This window comes from Lagopus muta, chromosome 10, assembly GCF_023343835.1.
Source record: "Lagopus muta isolate bLagMut1 chromosome 10, bLagMut1 primary, whole genome shotgun sequence".
In the NCBI taxonomy this organism is placed as follows: domain Eukaryota; kingdom Metazoa; phylum Chordata; class Aves; order Galliformes; family Phasianidae; genus Lagopus; species Lagopus muta.
This window is the reverse complement of record NC_064442.1, coordinates 10,447,336-10,467,057: the sequence shown is the minus strand read 5'-3', so window position 1 is coordinate 10,467,057 and position 19,722 is coordinate 10,447,336. Positions and strand designations below refer to the sequence as shown.

Here is a 19,722-nt window from a genome sequence, read left to right as displayed (position 1 = left end):
TGACTATAAGTAGAAAGGAAAACTTGTGCTTTAATAGAATGCTGTAATCTTTAACTTAAAAAATTGTATGCTTACCTTATCAAACTGTGCCATTCCAAGGCTAGTGAGCTGCAGATGGATTAGTTTACAAGTTTTGCACCATATTATATTGATGTGGTTTTAACAATGCACTATGTAAGTTATACAGTTCTATGTAACATTTGCATAATCCTGTCTCTCTTTTGATACTGATTTATGAGTTGGGCAGAAAATTGAGAGAGAAATCCATCTATGAGTTATTAATTGCTGTCTGGCCCAGTAGCACCTTCTAACCTCAATTTTCCAGCACAAATCGTTAATGTTAATAGCATTCAGGCCCCTTATTTGTAAGCCTTAAAGGAAATTTAAGGACAGGCTAAAGAGATAGCATAGAATGTACAACTGAACATAGTATAAGGAGTGAAGCTCTGACAAACATCAGAACTTGTCCAAAGAAAGTAGACAGTCTAAATAGAGCTGATCAATGCCAACTCGGTCCTTTTTATTTATAAAATTATTAGCATGCAGCAGTGCTCTGGATTGCAGAGATTGCAGAGAACAGGGGGCACAGAGCGCTCAAAAACTTAAGGCCACTGCTGTCCTTGTGCAAGGCAGGCTAACTACTTCTGAAATAGATCAGTTTTAAGTATGTATGTGTAAATTTATGATACGCTGCATGTCTCTTGCAGGTGTAAGGTGGGAAGTGCAATCGGGAGAGTCCAACCAAATGGTACACATGAATGTCCTAATCACTTGTGTCTTTGCTGCTTTTGTCCTGGGAGCCTTTATTGCGGGAGTGGCCGTGTACTGTTATCGGGATGTGTTTGTACGGAAATCCAGGAAAATACACAAAGATGCAGAATCTGCTCAGTCCTGTACGGACTCCAGCGGGAGCTTTGCTAAACTGAACGGGCTTTTTGATAGTCCTGTCAAGGAGTACCAACAAAACATTGATTCGCCCAAACTCTACACCAACCTGCTGACCAGCAGAAAGGAATTGCCACCAAATGGTGATATGAAGTCCATGATGATGGACCACAGGGGCCAGCCTCCGGAATTAGCTGCGCTTCCCACTCCTGAATCCACACCAGTTCTTCAGCAAAAGACTCTGCAAGCCATGAAAAGTCAGTCGGACAAAGCACACAGTAATCTCAATGCTTCACGAAAGGAAACCCCACTAAAAAGCCCTCAGTTTTTTCCTTCCAGTCCTCCACCTCACTCTCCTCTGAGTCATGGACATATCCCTAGTGCTATCGTTCTTCCCAATGCTACTCATGATTACAACACGTCTTTCTCAAATTCTAATGCGCACAAGGCAGACAAGAAGATGCAACATATTGATCATCCACTTACAAAACCATCCAGCAAAAGAGACCACAGGAGGTCTGTTGATTCCAGGAACACCCTGAATGATTTTCTGAAGCACTTAAATGAAACTACTAGTAATCCAAAAGCAATTATGGGAGATATTCAAGTGGCCCACCAGACTTTAATGCTGGATCCAATGGGAAATATGTCTGAGATCCCACCTAAAGTTCCCAACAGGGAGGCATCTTTATACTCTCCACCATCAACTCTTCCGAGAAACAGCCCCACAAAACGAGTGGACGTTCCCACCACACCTGCAGTACCGATGACCTCTTTGGAAAGGCAGAGAGGTTATCACAAAAATTCTTCACAAAGGCATTCAATATCTGCCCTTCCTAAAAACTTAAACTCACCAAATGGTGTTTTGTTATCCAGACAGCCCAGTATTAATCGGGGGGGTTATGTGACTCCCACAGCAGGCACAAAGATGGACTACATGCAAGGAACGCCTGTCAGCGTTCACCTCCAGCCTTCCTTGTCCAGGCAAAGCAGTTACACAAGCAATGGCACTCTTCCTCGTACAGGAATAAAGAGGACACCCTCGTTAAAACCTGATGTGCCACCAAAACCCTCATTTGTTCCTCAAACAACATCAGTCAGACCACTGAACAAATACAGTTACTAGGACGCATCTGTCCTAAAAATGAGCGTGGCATTGACCTGTACAGGTTGTGAGATGATGTTGTGGTAGACACATAAGACAGAGACTTGCTTGTAATTATAGAGAACAAAGTGGCCAAAGAAACTGTCTTTACTTCAGCAACATCTGTGTCTTGCCACAGGTAGCTACAGCAAGACTTTGTGTACTTGCTGAGAGCAAATGAAAAAAGAAAAACAAAACAAAGGAAAGTGCTGGTCATTACATTTCTTTTGTTTGGAGCTAAGGAGACATGTAGCACAATGGGGTGGGGGCTACTTTACTGTTCTGAATAGCTAAAAAAGCAAACAAACAACAAAAAAAAAGTTCTTGGGAAAAGAAATCTGTAAGCAAATACTTGAAAAATGGGTTCCATTTTAGACTGCCATTAAGCGTGGTCCTTCCCATTAAATGTGAACATTTTAATATGTATGCATTCACCTTGCCTCTTGCACAAATGTCAGAAAATGGTAATGTCTCAATGACTATCTGGGTTAATAATCAATTTGCTGGAATTCAGTCTCTGGCCCAACTGTAGCATTTATTTTTATTTCTTTTTTCTCCTTGTGTGTGGCATTTTGTTTGTGCCACAGATAAAGCTGTGCGTGTGTGTGGGTGTATGTGTGTACTGTACACACTAGGATGTGCTTAGATTCCCATTGCATCTTTTATGCTATGGAATTGTTTACATTGAGCATGACTGAACAAACAGATGACTCTGCCTTCTGCAGCCCATTGGGTTCAGTTTGGCAACAGCCAAGGAAGAACAGTGCATTGCCGCCAGCCTTCTGCATGACAGCCTTGATGAAGTGTTCACCCAGCAAAAAGAGTGCAGATACCTTTAATTCTCCATAACTCTGTTATGCTGCTATCGATTCAGAGCTGTACATTTCAAACCTAGTCGTTTGGGCTGGGATGGGGGAGTTCAGCTGTGTTTCCACATTGCCTCCATCCAATACCTGGCCACTGTGAACCTGAGCCCCTGTACTTCTCATTGAGGGCAGCTAGTAACAATTCATTTGGCAAAAGCCTGCTTAACTGGAGAAGGTTACACGTTTGTTGCATTTAAAGATGCCCTGTAGTCTGATAGACTCTTGTCAGTGAAGAAAAAAAAAAGACAGACACATTAATTGGCCTGGCAGAAGCAGTCTGTGAAAAATCAACAGTAGTGCAATCAATTTGTTTTTGTTGTTTAATGTAAGGTTGTTGTTTTTTTTTTTTCCAAAGTCATGCAGGTAATGACAATATTCTGTAAATATTATGTGTGAGTTTACCTGAATCTGTGCATTTTGTGCCTTATTCATGCAAATGATAAAAGTACTAAAAAAAAAACAAAAAAAAACAAAAAAAAAAAACTGTCAAGTGTTCTCACTATAGCACATATCTCCTGAGTGCCAGTTGTAAAACCTCTCAACAGCACCCCCCCCCAAAAAAAAAAAAAATAAATAAAGATAATAAGCAAGGATAATTAACAATAACTAAAGGCAGCCTACAATCCAAGAAGACAGCAGCATTAAATCACCTTGCCATGATAAACATTCCACTCCAGCTCTCCGAAGGATCAAACAGTTATAATGTGAAATCAAATGAGGTTTCTAGGGTAATGGAACACCTGCTAAAGTTGTGTAAGCTATTTAGTAGGTTTTACAGTATCCACTTGCAGCTGATGTTCAACACAGATGGCTATTTTAGCTTGCAAACTACACACTACCACATTGTTTATTGAACATAAGTATAGAAATAACCATGGCAGAGGAATGAATTAGCAGGACAAATAACTGCAACGGGTTTCAGAGATGGTGGAGATTTATGTTATGTGTTCGAAGGGGAGAAAAGGTTAGTCACTGAAAACTGGATCTCTTTTACAGAACAAAGAATAAAGGACAGCAGTAGTCATTTTTTCTTGCAAGGCTGTAAGGGACATTTATTTCCTGAGACCTCTGGATCCAAAAAATCAATGATCTCTCTTCCTAAACACTTATGTCTTGCAACTAAAACACTACAGATTAATAACATAAAAATATACTTGGTTGTCAAGAGACAAAAACTGATCTGAATTCACTCTACAAATATTAATTAATAAAGACTTGTGTGAAATCGAAAGATAAATGTATGTGAACCCTGATAACCTCCTGTAACATTGTGCTGCCTTGTAGATGGTAATGTGAGTTCTCTCAGTATTTATGTTGAAATTTCTAACATTCAACCTAGTCTTCATTCTGTTAATTTAATAATAAAAGATGCTTTATCCATTTGTGCAAAGGTAAATGCAGATTGTATCTTTTTTAATGGTACGGCATAAAAAAGTAACCCTTAAATGAAGCTGCTCTATACTATAGAGTACTTTAACATGTATAGATATCTTGTAAACTTGTATTGTGGATGTGTAAATAATACGTTCTTTGGGTTTTTAACACCGCATGTAAAGTGAAAATAAAATATTCCAATGTACCAAATGTGTAAATTCATTGCTGTTAAGGTGGGTTTTAGGTACACTTGTTGGAATTTTAATAGAAATATGCTTGCCTTTGGTGAGGAAGGCAGAAAGACATCCCCTCATCAGCATTACAGGGCATCAGACAGCTTGCAGCAGGTGGTGATGACAAACACAGGTGTACTGCCATTTTCAGTGCAGCTGCATGTCCACACACAGGTTCTTGAAGTTATGCAGACAACTGTCAGCATCCTGAGTGAAATACAAAACATCACAGTAACTAGCATGTATTGAGAGAGTGTAGTGCAGTCAGCATAGCCACACCAACCAGATGCATTCAGTCTGAAAACTACATAACATACCTCCACACGAAGCTCCTCCATTGGAGCTTAATCCAAGTTGAGCTCTGTTACCTATCAGCTCCAACTGCAGTGGAGCTCTTGGGGCAGCTCCAGAGGAGGGCCACCAAGATGATCAGAGGACTGGAGCACCTCTCATGCAAGGAAAGGTTGATGGATTGTTTAGCATGGGGGAAGAGAAGGTTCCAGGGAGACCTCATTGCAGCCTTGCAAAACTTGAAGGGAGCCTATAAACAGGAAGGGGAATGACTGTTTACAAGGGTGGACAGTGATAGGAAAGGGGGAATGGTTTTAAATTGAGACAGGGGAGGTTTAGATTAAATATTAGGAGGAATTTTTTCACACAGAGGGTGGTGATGCACTGGAACAGGTTGCCCAAGGAGGCTGTGGATGCCCCATCCCTGGAGGCATTCAAGCCAGGCTGGATGTGGCTCTGGGCAGCCTGGGCTGCTGGTTGGCAACCCTGCCACAGCAGGGGGTTGGAACTGGATGAGCTCTGAGGTCCTTTTCAACCCAGGCCATTCTATGATTCAATTATGGAAAAGTTTTGAAACAGGATGTTTTTTTCCTCCTGAAATATAGGCTACAAGAAGATAGAGATCATTCTTGGCAAATTAATTACAAACCTACACATAGAAGGACATTCCTACTTACTTAGTAATGCTTGGTACTTGAAATTCACCTTTCAGGCAGACAATAAAGCCCAACAGAAAGATGCATGCTCTACACTTAGGATGTGCCAACAGCACAGATAATTTTAAAATAATCAGGGTCATTTAGTATCACAGTATAAATATGAAATATTCTTTTAATTAAAAGCTGATTTTAGATAATGGATAAAAATTATTTCTTATGAGATTATGGTGTCACAGTATTAATCATCCGAAGTTACTGTGCATGTTAGAACAATACAATGACACCTGGTTCCATCTTACTGGGAAGAAAAAATTAAAGGGAAAGGAAACAGTGCTAAAATAAAAATAAAAATCCCAAAATATGAAGCATAATGTGTATTTTTCCAGTACAGGAACAAATATTTCTTTTTATTAACTTGTGCCCTGTGCAGCTTTTCTACTACAGCTGTGGTAAGAAGGTGTCAGCCAGAACAGCCAGAGGTGTTCTCTATGGAGGGGCACTGCCTTTTGAAGTCCATCCACCTGAGTGATTATCAGCCTTTGAGAGTTGGGGTATGAGACATTACAGATAGTGCACATGAAGAGTCCATCTAGCACAGAGAGAATGAAATACAACCATTCATTTTGATGCCCACTGAAGCAGCCTTCATAACCCACATGACACGGTGCCAGGCACCCAGCAACCCAGTACACCCTCCTGGGTGCATTCACACATATGGAAAAGCATTGCTGAGAGAGGGAGGAAACATACGAGAAGGCTGACGGTGCAGCAGCACAGTCTGATGCAGGAGCACCAGGACAGGGTGAGGCCCCTCTCCTCTCAGACTTCCTTCATCGTTTTGCAGCCAATCACAACATAATTGTCAGCAGCAGTGAAAAAGACAAAACATAACAAAAACACACTGCCAGCACACAGTAGCAAGATGATGATTGCAGGAAAACCAATTTGTAAGGCTGTAAGTAGCTATCTGTATGACTGTGCTGCCAGCTCAGACCTATGGCCCTTCAAATTGGGGTCTTAAAGTAATCAGTGCAGTTACAAAATTCAGGATGCCTCTGTCTTAGTGCTGTCTTGCTAATGGCTCACTCTGCGACCCCTGGAAGATTATGCAGGGCTTAGTCAGTGTAATGGAGCCTGGAAAGGCAGAGCCTAGCTGCAGTAGGCACAGTTGTTCTGTTGGTAACACTTTCCACGTACTGAGGTTTTATTATTTTTCCTCTCCTTTTGTGATTCTGAGCACTAGTGAGGATATCTTGCAGGTAAATAAAGGGAAAGAGAAGTCTCTTCCTGTCTGGGGAAGGTTAGTATTGGCAGGAATGGGGAGGAGCTGCTATTTCTCCAGGCACCCATTAATTTCATAGATAGGAAAATGTTTTTTAAAAATTGATCAGGACAAAATACCGTCATAAATGCAGCAGCTGGACTTCAGCTGGGAAGTGCAAGCTTCTCATATAAAAAGCAGTACCAGGAGACCCACCTACCAAGGCTGCATTTGTTGTTCAAATGTCATCGCAGCGCAGTACGAAAGAGCAAGAAACCAAAGGATTTGGGAGGAAAAAAACATTAAATATTTAATTAGGTTCAGCTCAGAGAGCTATAGATACTCATATTTTTATTCAGTCATACTAAAATGCAGCTGCTGTGAGGGCCTGACTCCATACCAGCCGCTGCTGTTTGCCTGCAAACACTTTGTAGACATACTGCACTGGCCAGACACACATCTGAAATTATCATCTATCCTGAACTCTCAACCAAGAAAATGTTTCTGCTCTGCCCGAAATGAAATTTATTGGAAGCTCTGATTTTATTAGTGCATTCTGAATTCATCCGATGACCTGATTTATGGTCTGCTTTCTTGGGATTTTTTTCCTACAGTCACAAACAACTTTTCCAAGCTCTGCTTTTTAAAACCATAACTAAATCCAAGCAGTGAAAGCCACTGACCACAGCAGGGATGCCATGGGGTGCCCACATTTAGGTAACATCTGCAAATTCCTTGGACCCCAGCAGGGATGGCGAGACCTCTCTGCCAGACTGGTGCCTCTGTCCTCGACATCAGCCAGAGAGTGATAGCTCCTGTGAGGCTCCAGCTGCTGAAATACTGCAGGGGAATGAAAGCAGAAGAAAATCTACCACATGGATAGCCTGTCCTGACCATTGGTATGAATGGTCCCATCTGTCAACAGAAAAAGAAGCTTACATCAGGGAAACCTGAATGGTAAATAAGTAAATAAATACTCTAACCCCCACAGATCTCGCTGTCCTTGTTTTGTGAGTCACAGGCTGTTTTTCCAAGGAAGAGTCCCTCCAACTTGAAAGAAAATGAGCAAAGAATGCCAGTTCTTTATGAAAGCTCTTCTGTAGGATCATACCTGGCTGTAAAAGCTGTTCTGTAACTTTTTCCAGTAGCTGACCTTGCCATTGGCAAAGGCAGACCATGAGCTAACTGGTTTGCTTCTGTAGCTGTCTGACAGCCATCAGCATGTGTCTATTCCTGCACAAAAATGGACGGCTGCCTAGTAAGAGAAAAAGTGGCAATTGGCTTTTAATGTGGGTCACTTTAAGCACAGCCTTATTTCTCAACTCTTTGATTTACAATGCTGGTCCCACATGAGGAAAAAAAAAATAATAATCAGAAGTAGACCAGAGCAGATGAATCATAAAAGCAATGCACATGCTAGCTGTGCTTCCCTTTCTGTGCAATGAATATCCATGTGATTACTCCCATTTCCTCTGGAATACATATTGGTCAATTAACAGCTTGAGATTTTTTTGTTACGGACTAATGACAAATTTTTATAATCAGCCCATGCTGTATAACCATGAACGGCTATTAGTCACAGGTTATTGTGCCTGGCCAACGATTAGGTGAGTGAGAAGCACTGCCAATATTAATGCTGTGTGTGAGAATTGATTTCTGTGAAGGCTGGTGCGTGCAGCTCTCACATTCAGTCTCTGCCACTGCTAGCACAGGTGAAATACTGTCTCCATCAAATGCAATGGCAGAGCTGCATGGGGCCAGGCCCTCACCTTTAATCACTTAGATGTTCCCAGGAAGCAAATGTGAGCAAGGCCACAGCAGGATGGGTGCACACCTGCAGGAAGTCATTTCCTGTAAAAGGACAGGACTTTCCTTAGCAGGGAACCTCCAGAGGTCCCTTCTGACAACTACAATGCTGTGATTCTTTGGCAGAATCCCATCACCAGCTCTATTCATGAGTGATGGATAAGGAGACAAGGGCTTCAGAGTAAGAAAAATGCCCATGTGTGAGTGGCCTGTTTTTCCTGCTTTTCATAGGGAACTCCAGCAAGTTCTGCAATAGCAGCTGGGCAAACTTGCTTAGGCCAGCCAACTTTTTGCACGTACAGGGATGGCAACATCTCTGAACCACAGGTGTGGTTGTATGTTTTCCTGGTGCTAAATTTGCTGGGAAAGTTCACCATGTATTACACTGAACCATGGCATTAGGCTCCAGACACTGAGCTCTCAGGCATTGTGCTCCCTGAGCATATTGTTACCAGCCTGTGGGCAGCAGATCACAGTAATGGAGGCAGAAGCAGACATTTTACAGAGTTTTTCACTTCCATTTATAACAGCCCAGGTAAAGAGCATCAAGATATCAAAATCTACTGAAGGAAATCTTTTCAGTGATTCAGGAAATCACTGAGCAGAACTGAGAACCGGAGCTGAAAGACAGTAAAAATGATTACTCATCCTTAAAATCCTTCCTAAAAGAGCTTCCAGATTAAGCAGATCTCACATAAAGGTGAAGGCTTCCTTCTCCCCAGACTAAGATGAGTTTGCATAGCCAACTACCATTTTTATTGCAGCACTTCTCTCTGACATGCGTGGAGTGCATATCTCAAACAGCCCTTTGCCGTTCAGATCCTGGAGGACATGGGCAGATCCTAACACACAACACACCCCTCTCCATACAAGTCTTTCATCTGAAGTGACAGGGAGATGAAAGGTGAGGTTACACAGCGTGCAGCATGGTGAGAGAAAGTCACGTGGTATTTCAGAGCAGCTTCACTGCTGGATGGGCAGCTCAGAAAGCACTTGCAAATGAAATTTTACTACATTGATCTGTTCCATATTACAAGTGTTCCTTGCTGATTCCTGCTACTTCAGTTTAACTGCAGTGCTTGGGAAGAGGCTGCATTTCCACTTCCATGAGGACTACACCTCCAGCCAGAATTTATCCCCGTTATCTGAGGGAGGGGATGGCCCACAGCAAGCTCTAAATGCATCAGGTATTCCAAACCAGGAGACAGAGTATCATGCAGGACACAAACTAAGATCAGTTGCCAAAAATACACTTTTTGCCACATTTCAGACTACAACCACTTAGAAACCTGTCATCTCAGTTTGACGAGGGAGGAGTAAATATCTGCCCTGAAACTGGTTGACAGAACGGACAGTTTTATGATGTTGGCTTCTAACATTAACTTGCACAAGTGCCACACAGTTAACAGTGTCAGCAGTTTCTAAATCCAATACTGCATTTTTTTTTTAATAGTCCTCCCTGTGCTCTCTAAAACAGTTTCACTTGTCCTGCCCAGGATCATAACTAACCTGCCTTGAAGCCTCATTTTGATATTTTACTGCTCATTTGTTTTTCATAAACTCCTGCCAATGAAGCCTTCTCCCCTCTCTGCTGCTTCCTTGGATGTTTTAACCCCACTCCTTTCTGCTTCACATCCAAGGTCAAACCAGGGGCAGAGGAGCCCCACTCCAAACAGTTTGGACCAACGAAACTGGCGAAGGCTCTGGAGCACAAATCCTATGAGGAGCAGCTGAGGGAGCTGGATTGTTCAGTCTGGAGAAGAGGAGGCTCAGGGGAGACCTCATTGCACTGTACAACTTCCTGAAGGGAGGTTGTGGTGCAAAAGGGTCTGGCCTCTTCTCCCAGGCTAATAGTAGGACCCAAGGAAATGGTCAGAAGTTGTACCAGAGGAGGTTTAGGTTGGACATTAGGAGAAACTTTTTCTCTCGGAGGGTGGTCAGGCACTGGAATGGCTGCCCAGGGAGGTGGTGGAGTCGCCGTCCCTGACAGTGTTCAAGAGGCATCTGGATGAGGAGCTACGAGATATGGTTTAGAGTGGTACTAATAGGAATGGGAGGGTGGTTGGACTAGATGATCTTGCAGGTCGTTTCCAACCTTGTGATTCAGTTTGCCTTCCTTGTGTCACCTGATCTCACCTCCAAGCCCATCAGCAGGAATCACAAGACAGACTTCCCTGGGGATGGTTTGATTAGCTCTTTCCAATCTAGCACAGGCTCCTCCATCCTATGGATGTCACTTGGATGTTCACATTTGCAACTCTGAACGTTTCTCCCAGACACCCATCAAATACCCATAAATAGCTTGGCCACTGTAGGGCCAGGCAGAGCAGTGGGAAGAAAGTCCCACACTGAACCAGGAACATGGAAGCAAGTCTGGAGAACCAGTAGCAACTGACATGAGATATATGTCTGAATGCCACTCATGCCTCTGAAAATCCTCTCAGCTGTTAGGTGCCTTTAATCCTCACTCTGTTCAGATATTAACAAAGACACCAGCTGTGATGTGTAGGCACAGGGAAGAACCATGGCACCTCTGGACGGCATGCCCCTAATTCCAACCTGAAGACGCCACAAATGCCAGCCAGCTAAAACCTTGGGATGAAAACAGGGTTCCAACCAATTACCTCAGACCTTTAAATCCACAATACCTGACACAAGTATTTCTGAACCGCCGAAGTTGCAGAATGTGTTTTCATTTGGGGGTTTTATTTTCCTAGTTGGATTGCTTTGCTGTTTTAGCTAGTGTACTTCAATAAAGCAATTCTGGAATACTCATCACAGAACCGCAGGGGTTGGAAGGGACCTCTGGAGATCACCAAGTCCAAACTCCTGTTAAGCAGGTTCCCTACAATAGGTCAGGTCACACAGAAACATGTCCAGATAGGTACTGAATAACTCCAGAGAAGGAGGCTCCACCACCTCTCTGAGCAACCAGTGCTCTCTTATTGTAATGCTATAATGTGATAGAAAGTACAGTGACAGTAGCAGAGCAGCACAATCCTAGACTGTAGCAAATGAGAACAAGCCCAAATGCAGCAGCTATGGACAAGAAACAAAGGAAGAAAAACAGCTTACCTTCAGAAGGCCTCAGGTACACAGGGACCTCCATGAGATACCCCTTGCCTCCACTGCCAACCCTTAAATGAGGTCTGGGAGGGGGTGGATCTGCATCCCTTCCAGTCACTCAGATGCATTGCATTGCATTGCATTGCATGCACCTGAGCTCCCCTGAGTTGGCCCTGCCTTCCCACCAGGTGCTCAATCACTGGTTCAAGCTGTAACTTACAATTTCTGCTGCACTCACTCTCACAGCAAAGTTCTTACCTGTGTTTGTATGGAACTTAATAAGTCAATGTGGATTTTTTCCCCAAGAATATTACAAAAGTTGATATGAAATGCACCAGTCTGCACTCTGTTTCTGCCGAATTTAATAAATTTATGTGAGCCAATTGGCAATATATATATATATTTAATTAACTTTAGAGTTTAAATGGAAGTTTACTAAAATCAGAACATGTTAAATGAATAATTTCTCTTGGCCTCTTTCAGGAAGTCTCTATCTTAACCCAATAATCAGCTCAGCTGCTAAGAGATCAATAAGGTCTTTCAATTCTATGAGTAGAAGGCATACATTAAAAAGTTGGTAACAAACGTGATAGACTGCAGAAGCTATTACATGGGTTTTTTTGACACTAAATCTATCTGCTAAAAATTCCTGAGAAAAGGTTACTGCCCATACACTAATGTTGCCAAATGGTATAATTAGTGTTGCTTGAGAAGATTTCCTGGCACTTGGCCCTAAATACAAGTCCTGTGTGTTAAATTCTCATTACAGAAAAAGCCATAGTTTTAATCACAAAACCAAAAATAGCCTCAGACACCAAACACTGCTGGGTCTTCCCATCCCATAAACAGACAAAGCACATTATCGTTCCCTAGTCTGTAAAACCCCCAGTCTAGCAGCCCACCAGCTACAGCACATGCAGCCCACAGCCTTGGGCCACTCTCACCAGAAACATCTCCACAGAGCCACCATCACATTTCCCCCAATCTCTTAAGCCAAACGTGCACAGTCCTAGCAAAGAGGAGTGAGTTTTTAATGACAAAGCACCTGCAGCAGCACACCAGAGCTGAGCTGCACCGCTCCCAGTGGAGCAGCAAGCAGCTGTACAGCCATCGCAGAAGGCACAGCTAATGTGCAAGAAGAGCTTCACATCACAGAATCCTCCCCATGGATTTAAATCCTCAGAGAGAAGAGTTTCAGCTGATTCCCATGACATTTCTGCAGAACAGAAATCACCTGGTAAATGACATCTGGTCATGTAAGGGATTTACCAGCACTTGGGTTCTCATCACCGTCTCAGAGCTTCTTGGTGGCCCCATTTTGTTCCTGTTAGGTAAACAAGACTGGCATGCAGAAAAGCTCTCCGACTGAAGCATTTTATATTAGGTGCCCAACTGAAATAAGCATTTCAATTACATTCATTAAGGAAGTTATTACTTGTTAATTGAATAGCAACAGACTGCTAAGGATCACTTATTGAGGTCTAATAAGTATGTAAGAGCAAATTCTACTCTTCATGTAATTCCATCAGCAATAAACTAGAGTAATTAGCTTCTTACTAACAAACTTCAATTGTGGGGAATGTTGAGGCAGATAATTGGCACTTAGGAAGATACCTATAGTAAGTTAGTGCCGTATCAATTAGCATACTTACTAAATGTCAGTTTAAACTCTGAACAAATAATTGATACCAATGTGTGGAGGGTTACTATTTAAATGCTTAACCTGTCATATTCAGAGAAAATAAAACAAGTCCTCTGACAGTGCTATTCCAAAATTCCTATAGGTGCTTCATTACCAGGTGTAAAACCTGCGGGCTACAGACAACCACCAGTAAGGACCCTGGGGTGCTGGCTGCACACAGACATGTGAGTGACTGAAGGTGTTCTATCGCCTGCTCAGGAGCCTGCCCCAACACTCCACTGCCTCACACTGTGTGCAGGTGGCTCAGCGTTCAATTTCAAGGAAGGCTGTGAGCCATCCCAGGACCACCAAGTCCCCACTCCTTGCCGTTCAATAGAACCGCCCAAAGACCTCAGTCCTGTTTCAGTTCAATCAAATTGAAGTTCATGCCTCGTGACGGGGAAGTTTCATTTTATAGATAAAGACTCTGAGGCACAAAAGCAGTCCCTGCCTTAACCCAAAGGTGACTCAGAAAGCTCACAGCAGCTCTAGGATTAACACCTTCTGCGGGAAGCAGCACATATGAGATATCTTCCTATGGTGCTTGGGCTCCATAACCGGTCTGAGCTGATGGAAGGAGGTGAACATCAGTGACTGGTGAAAACAAGTAGCAGCAGAATCGACCCTTCATGTCTGTAATTTTATCACAGCTCTGTGTCCTTTGCCAAATATTTTCCAGATGCTCTGGAAAGGCTCTGCCTCCCCATTTGAAATGGAAATGCCTCTGCTTTCTGACTTGATGTGCAGTTTCACTGCCAGAAATAAAGTATTTTGCAATGGCACAGAGCATATGGAGGACTTCTGTTTGTAGGCAGACCTCGAGCCCTTGCTCCCAGCAGTGACCATGGAAGCAGCAGTTGAAGGGGAAGGAAAGAAACCCACACTTCAGGGAGAACATTGGCCCTTGGTGGCAGAGGGAACGGATGGGAGCTGCAGTGCAGGTGTCTGGACAAGGAAAGAAGCACATATGAGGTGGGATGCTGCCAGGGGAGAACCGAGGCAGGAGAAGGGAAGGCAAGTGAAAATTCTGGGCAGGACGTGCTGGCATGTGGGGCAGATGGGAGGGAAGCAAGGAGCACACAGAGCTGGGGTCTGGGAGCCTACAAGAGGAGAGCAGGGAGGCAGGAAGCTGCTGGCAGGGCAATGCTTGTCATTTTAAGGGGATCTCTGCAAATCAATTTTAGAAACTTCTATTTTAAAACAGATTCTCCCCTCCCCCGTCTCCACACAAACAAATACACACGGCTCCGTCATGTGGAAATACTTCAGACTCATCTATTTAAAAAAATTGACAGCATATTCCTGTCAGCTAGGAGTGTGATTTTTTTTCAGCTATGCCAGCAAAAGCCCTAATGTAGATACAGCTGTAATATGAGCAAAAGGGGGGAAAAGAAGTTTATTTTTGCCAATACAGCTTCTTTCGCTCAGGCAAGTGATACAAGCTATATTTTTTGCAAGCTTTTTCCTTGTGTAAGCTTCTGCAGAGTGACTGCACTGTCATAGCAGCCTTGCCTGAATAACTAGGGTGGAAAAAAGTGTCCACAAGGCCTTAAATTGTGCTAGAGAAAGGACAGCGCCTAGCACTGTGAAATCCTGTTAGTGCCTGCAGTAGCAGGTATGGGGGCAATACAGCTACATAATAATAATGAATACTCAACTTTTTCCCAGCCCAGGAAGAATGACAGCCAAATCCTTCTCACCCCCAGCCTTTCAAACAAGCAGCTCCAACCCACTGCAGCGTTACAGGTAATCAATGTCTGCTTAGAGTAAATCATATCTCAAAATTTAGAGCTGGCTCCTCATCCACAGAAGCCTCAGGAAGTTGAGAAGTGTGGGAAGGACTTTTCAGTTCTGAATGAATGGAAAAAAAATCAAATATTTGGAGGAAAGGCAGTCTCAAATAATAAATAATGCAGAAACTCCAATATACCTTTTAAAGCTTCAGTGCCCTTATAATTTAATGTTTAAATGCTATGCTGTTCCTTTGGAAGCCTTTTCTATCTCACTGCTGATGATGGTCTGTCTTCTCAGACACTTGAATAATGTCTCTCTTCCTCTTCTAACATCTTCCTTGACTACCCCTCATGCATAGTAATGCTAATAATCGTGCCGCTTTCGGTGACATTTTTCTTCCTCTAAATGAATGCCTGGTTTTATGCAGGGCTGCTCTGCTCAGCGCCTCGCCTCCTGCACACCTCCTTCCCTGCACAGCATACCTGTGTACATACAAATGTCTATTTACTGCTGCCCATTATGAGCTGTTCATGTTCCATTTAGCAGTATGCAGAAGAATCGAGCTAATTGATTACTTATATTGAATAAATTGTGGCGAAACACTAATGATGCAGTCGCTGTTATGATGAATACTGTACAAATATATATGTAAGCATAATCACTCCGGAAAGAACTTAATCATTTTCATCATTAAATAGGGACCTTTTGATTCTGAAATGGACTCAATACTCAGCAATGGCACAGCAGATAACGCTATGTGTAGTCATGCAGAAGGACACATTTCGTACGACCCAATCAGCATCAAGTTTCACAGTTCTTTTCTCATAGATGAATTCAGATTCATTCAATCACCTCCTAAATGTAATAATGTAAATATGGACAATAGATAAGTACTAAGCTCATTTGTCAAGGAGAACTAGGAAATTGATCTCAGGTCCTGAATGAAGGAAGGACCAAACATGCAAATAGAATCCAAGAATGCAACTGTTAGTCCGGTCCTTTCACCAGCAGTGATCACACAAATGTGCTTTGTGCTTCTAAGTTATTTTTAAGCACCTTCACGGCCATCATTAAATGTTAAAAGGATCTTGTATCTTTGGGAGAGGGCGCAGTTGAAGATCCTGGCTGTTTCCAGAGCTTCCTGAAATAGACATCCTCACGTGTAAATGGCCAATATAGAATTTCAAATGCGTTTTATATAAATAATTCTGGTAGGAACCCTGGACTAAAATCATTCTGATGGCTCTGATACAAATGCACGGTTGGTCTATGAACATGCAGCCATTGCAAAGAGCAATCACACACATCTGAGCACTATTCCAGCAGTAGTTGACAAAGAAACCATCATCATCACACCAGCCTGCTCTATCCCTGCCCTCCTATCCACCTGTCTATCCACCCAGTGCTGCTGCTGCACTCTGTATTGTCACTGTAAAATCCAGAGAGAATTTTTCTGCTTAAACACAGTCTCAAAATAAAGTCATATCCTACACTCTCAGGAACAGTCACACGCTATTAAGCATAAGCAGCAAATTATAAGCGAGCACTTAAAATAAAGGTGAAACACGCAGACATCTTCAGAACTTTGAACATGATTATAGCAAGTGCCATCGTTTGCTCTTCCTCTGAATTGATGTTAACAAGTAAAGCATTTTACTTGTCTTTGTTTTCTGGGGAAACATAAATACTGCATAAAATACATCTCCTTGCCAGCTAAGCTTTGTCTACAGGATGGCAGCTTATTCTAACTATGTGTATACTTTCCAAGAGTTGAAAGCTCGATGGCTGAGCAGGAACAGTTTGGGATGCTATATACATGTGAAATGTGTTTTTCATTAAGTACTTGATAAAACATTAAACGCCTCAGGTTGCTTGAAGATCTGCAGCACAGCTCAGCAGAATGCAGCTCCAACAAGGATTGCACAAAACACCTTTGGAGCTAACATGCCAGTAGAAGTGGCAGCTTCTGATGGGACTTAGAGACACCTTTTCCTTGGTAAGGAATGGCTGTGGCAGACACCTCTCAAGAGGTTCTTAAAAGCACCATGTCTATCCAAGGTGCTGATGCACCACTAAGGCGATCCAGCAACGTCCTACTTAGGGCTTCCAGTTGTTTCAGCTCCCCTAATTGTGCCCACAGAAGCACCTGTTGCTCAGGGGCCAAGCAGCTGCTCACAGCCCTGCAGACCCCTTCAACAAGGTGCCCCAGACCTTGGTGCTGCAACACCATTCTTCCCAGTGCTGGGCTCTCAGTGGCACCTTCCTGGTGCAGGTTCGCTGTACACTGGAAAATACAGCACAGACTGATATTGCTGTGGCCTCACAAATAGTCTGGGGAAGATTTTATGCAAAATTTCAAGATGTGCCTGTGTGCCAGCACAGCTGTGGTGCTGGGTGTGCTTCGTGCGGGGCAAACGCTGCGTGACGTTGCAGGAGAACACAGTCTCCTAGCATTGTGTGCAGGTTAGTGAGGATAGAAAAAAGCCTTGTCCTTACTCTCCCACCAGGAAAACTTAGGGACTTCTGCCAATTCAACATGAGTTGAAGTTAACTGTTTCAATCTGTCTGCGATGGGCTTGCTCTACCTCCAAAGCTGCAAGCTGGCTGGAGACACATTGCGAGGACGTACGGATTGAACGGAAACTGGAATGGTTTCCACTGTTTTTGTGTAAGCCTGCCTTATGAAAGCAATGAGGGCACAAGATCAGAACAAATCTCACAGTCAGCACAAGGAAGAAATGCCCTGGGTGCTTCTGTTTCGCTTGAATGTCCCAACTCTGATTTCTCATTTCTTATAGATGCAAAACAAGAAGATGATATGTCTAAGAGTGCTTGTACAGTCTGGCTGGTACAAACTGGGCTGTGCGTTATAGATTAGCAAATGAAATATTAGCATCAAGTAACTCCGCACGGTGTGCGACATCTGGGAAAAAGTCATAGAGCAATTTTCATTATTTTTATAGGAGAAAACTGCAAATGGTAGAAGGTAGAAGGGGGAATTCTAACAGATTGTACATTGTCAGGGACTCTCTTCCCAGCTGTAGCAAACCTGATAATAAAACCCACAATCACCTCAGAGCTCAAACATCAGCAGAAACAAGGCAGCCCCCGTGGAGAGCTTCCATGCATAATAGGCTTTAAAAACTGCAGCTCCCTACAGGTAAGGAGTAGTCTGGGTGCTTTGGAGAAAGCCTGGAAACATCTGAAGGATCAAGGCGTAGCCTTAAGTGAGAGGTTTCTTTTTTGGTTTCCTTGGGGGAGGTTTTCCCGGTATGGCACATTATCTAAAATAGAGAGCAAACACTTTACTTATGAGAAAAGAAAGAGGATAGCCTCAATAAGCATATATTCTGAGGATAATAAAGTAGAGATGATTAGAAAGCAAAAACAAAGGAGACAGGAGGAATTCTAGGGACAAAACGTTCTTGACTGGCTATGGAGAAAAAAAAAAGGAGAGCTGCAAAACAGCAGCCCCTGTTATTTGCAAACACGTACCAAGGAGGCTGAGAATAGATCCAATGACAGCTGCAGCCTAATTGATAGGAGACTCGCCTAACAGGTTGTCAGACTGCTGCGTGGCTTCAGTCCAGGCCACGTTGCTGGAGGCACAATGTTAGAAACACTGACAAACATTTACTAAAAATAAATAAAAAATATTTCAGGGCGGAGGGAAATATGGCTCCAAGTGACTACTTGCAAAATTGCGTTAGATCTCTAGGAAAGAGGAAAGTAAGCGGCAGAACGTGTAAGAGTCCCCCCGGGGCCCACAGGACAGACGCAGGCAGGCTGCCAAGGCACTCCAGGATTGTGCTGCCTGTCAGGAGCATTGGCTCTGGGTGTGCTGAGAGCAGACCTCCGCAGAAGCAACAAAAATAACCACCAGATCAGCAAAGAGCACAACCAAGAGAGCCGGCTAGCTGCGGAAGATTAGATTTGATCTATAGAGATGAATTTGTTTAATGGTAGGAAGGAAACCACAGAGGCGAGTCTCTGAACTCTTCCGTTCCCCACCAGGAAAAGGATGTCGGGCTTCCTTGGCCAGTAGGGACAGGAAGCACTGCATGACACTTGAAAGTGTCTTAGGTACAGCCCTCCGCCCATCCCATGCAACGCACACAGCTAGAGTGTCACATTCAGCATGACAGACAGAAGGCTTGAAAGAATCTTTGTTCTTGAGCTCTCCAGTCAGCAATGCATCCAAGCAAGCTGCAGAGCCAACGGGAGAACAAGAGAATGTGAAAGCAGAGGGTGGGGGGTGGAAAAAAAGAGAAACCATATGGATGAAAGTCTGTTAGGAATATGATGGCTGCTCTCTTTGAAGGAGATCCAACCATGGTAAAGCTGGGACTTTATGTGGGAGGGAAACAATCTTCTGAGGGAAACACCTGACATTTTAAGCAGCACCCAGGGCAAGCTGTGCATGTGTGCACAGTCAGACCTTGAGCCGCTGGTACACAGTTCCTCTGGACTTACCAGCATTGTTACAGACAAGCCAGGAGAGCGGAGCAGAAGAAAACAGTGCTGGCTAACCAGTGTGGTTTCAGCTGCTCCAGAGCTGGCCTAATTGACTTGGGATTACTGTGCTTGCTATCTCTTGGTCAATCCCTGGTTACCAGTGAAAATGATCAGCAAATTAACACTTTTGGAGTTAATTCCCAAGAATACTTCATTAATTCCTATGGCAGGGAACTTCAGAACAAACACATTCTTTACTTGGTTACA

The 19,722-nt window shown here is 43.3% G+C and overlaps 1 protein-coding gene and 2 long non-coding RNA genes across 18 annotated transcripts in view; 1 reads left to right on the top strand and 2 right to left on the bottom strand.

Annotated features, from left to right (window-relative positions):
* Nucleotides 1-3,249, top strand: part of SEMA6D (semaphorin 6D) — a 607,749-nt gene extending 604,500 nt beyond the window's left edge. For all 15 annotated transcript variants that reach the window (XM_048956669.1, XM_048956670.1, XM_048956671.1 and 12 more), the window contains one exon: nt 708-3,249. In XM_048956669.1, coding sequence (XP_048812626.1) covers nt 708-2,011 — 1,304 coding nt within the window. In that variant the 3' untranslated portion in view covers nt 2,012-3,249. The remainder of the gene's footprint in view (nt 1-707) is intronic.
* Nucleotides 3,250-4,549: 1,300 nt separating this feature from the next.
* LOC125698415 (uncharacterized) overlaps nt 4,550-19,722 on the bottom strand; it is a 124,131-nt gene continuing 108,958 nt past the window's right edge. For both annotated transcript variants that reach the window (XR_007379180.1, XR_007379175.1), the window contains one exon: nt 4,550-4,709. This is a non-coding gene — a long non-coding RNA (uncharacterized LOC125698415). The remainder of the gene's footprint in view (nt 4,710-19,722) is intronic.
* LOC125698416 (uncharacterized) lies at nt 5,071-15,230 on the bottom strand. Its single transcript, XR_007379181.1, has 3 exons — nt 11,595-15,230; nt 8,483-8,564; nt 5,071-7,628 (listed from the first exon to the last, which is right to left on the bottom strand). It is a non-coding gene; the product is annotated as an uncharacterized LOC125698416 (long non-coding RNA).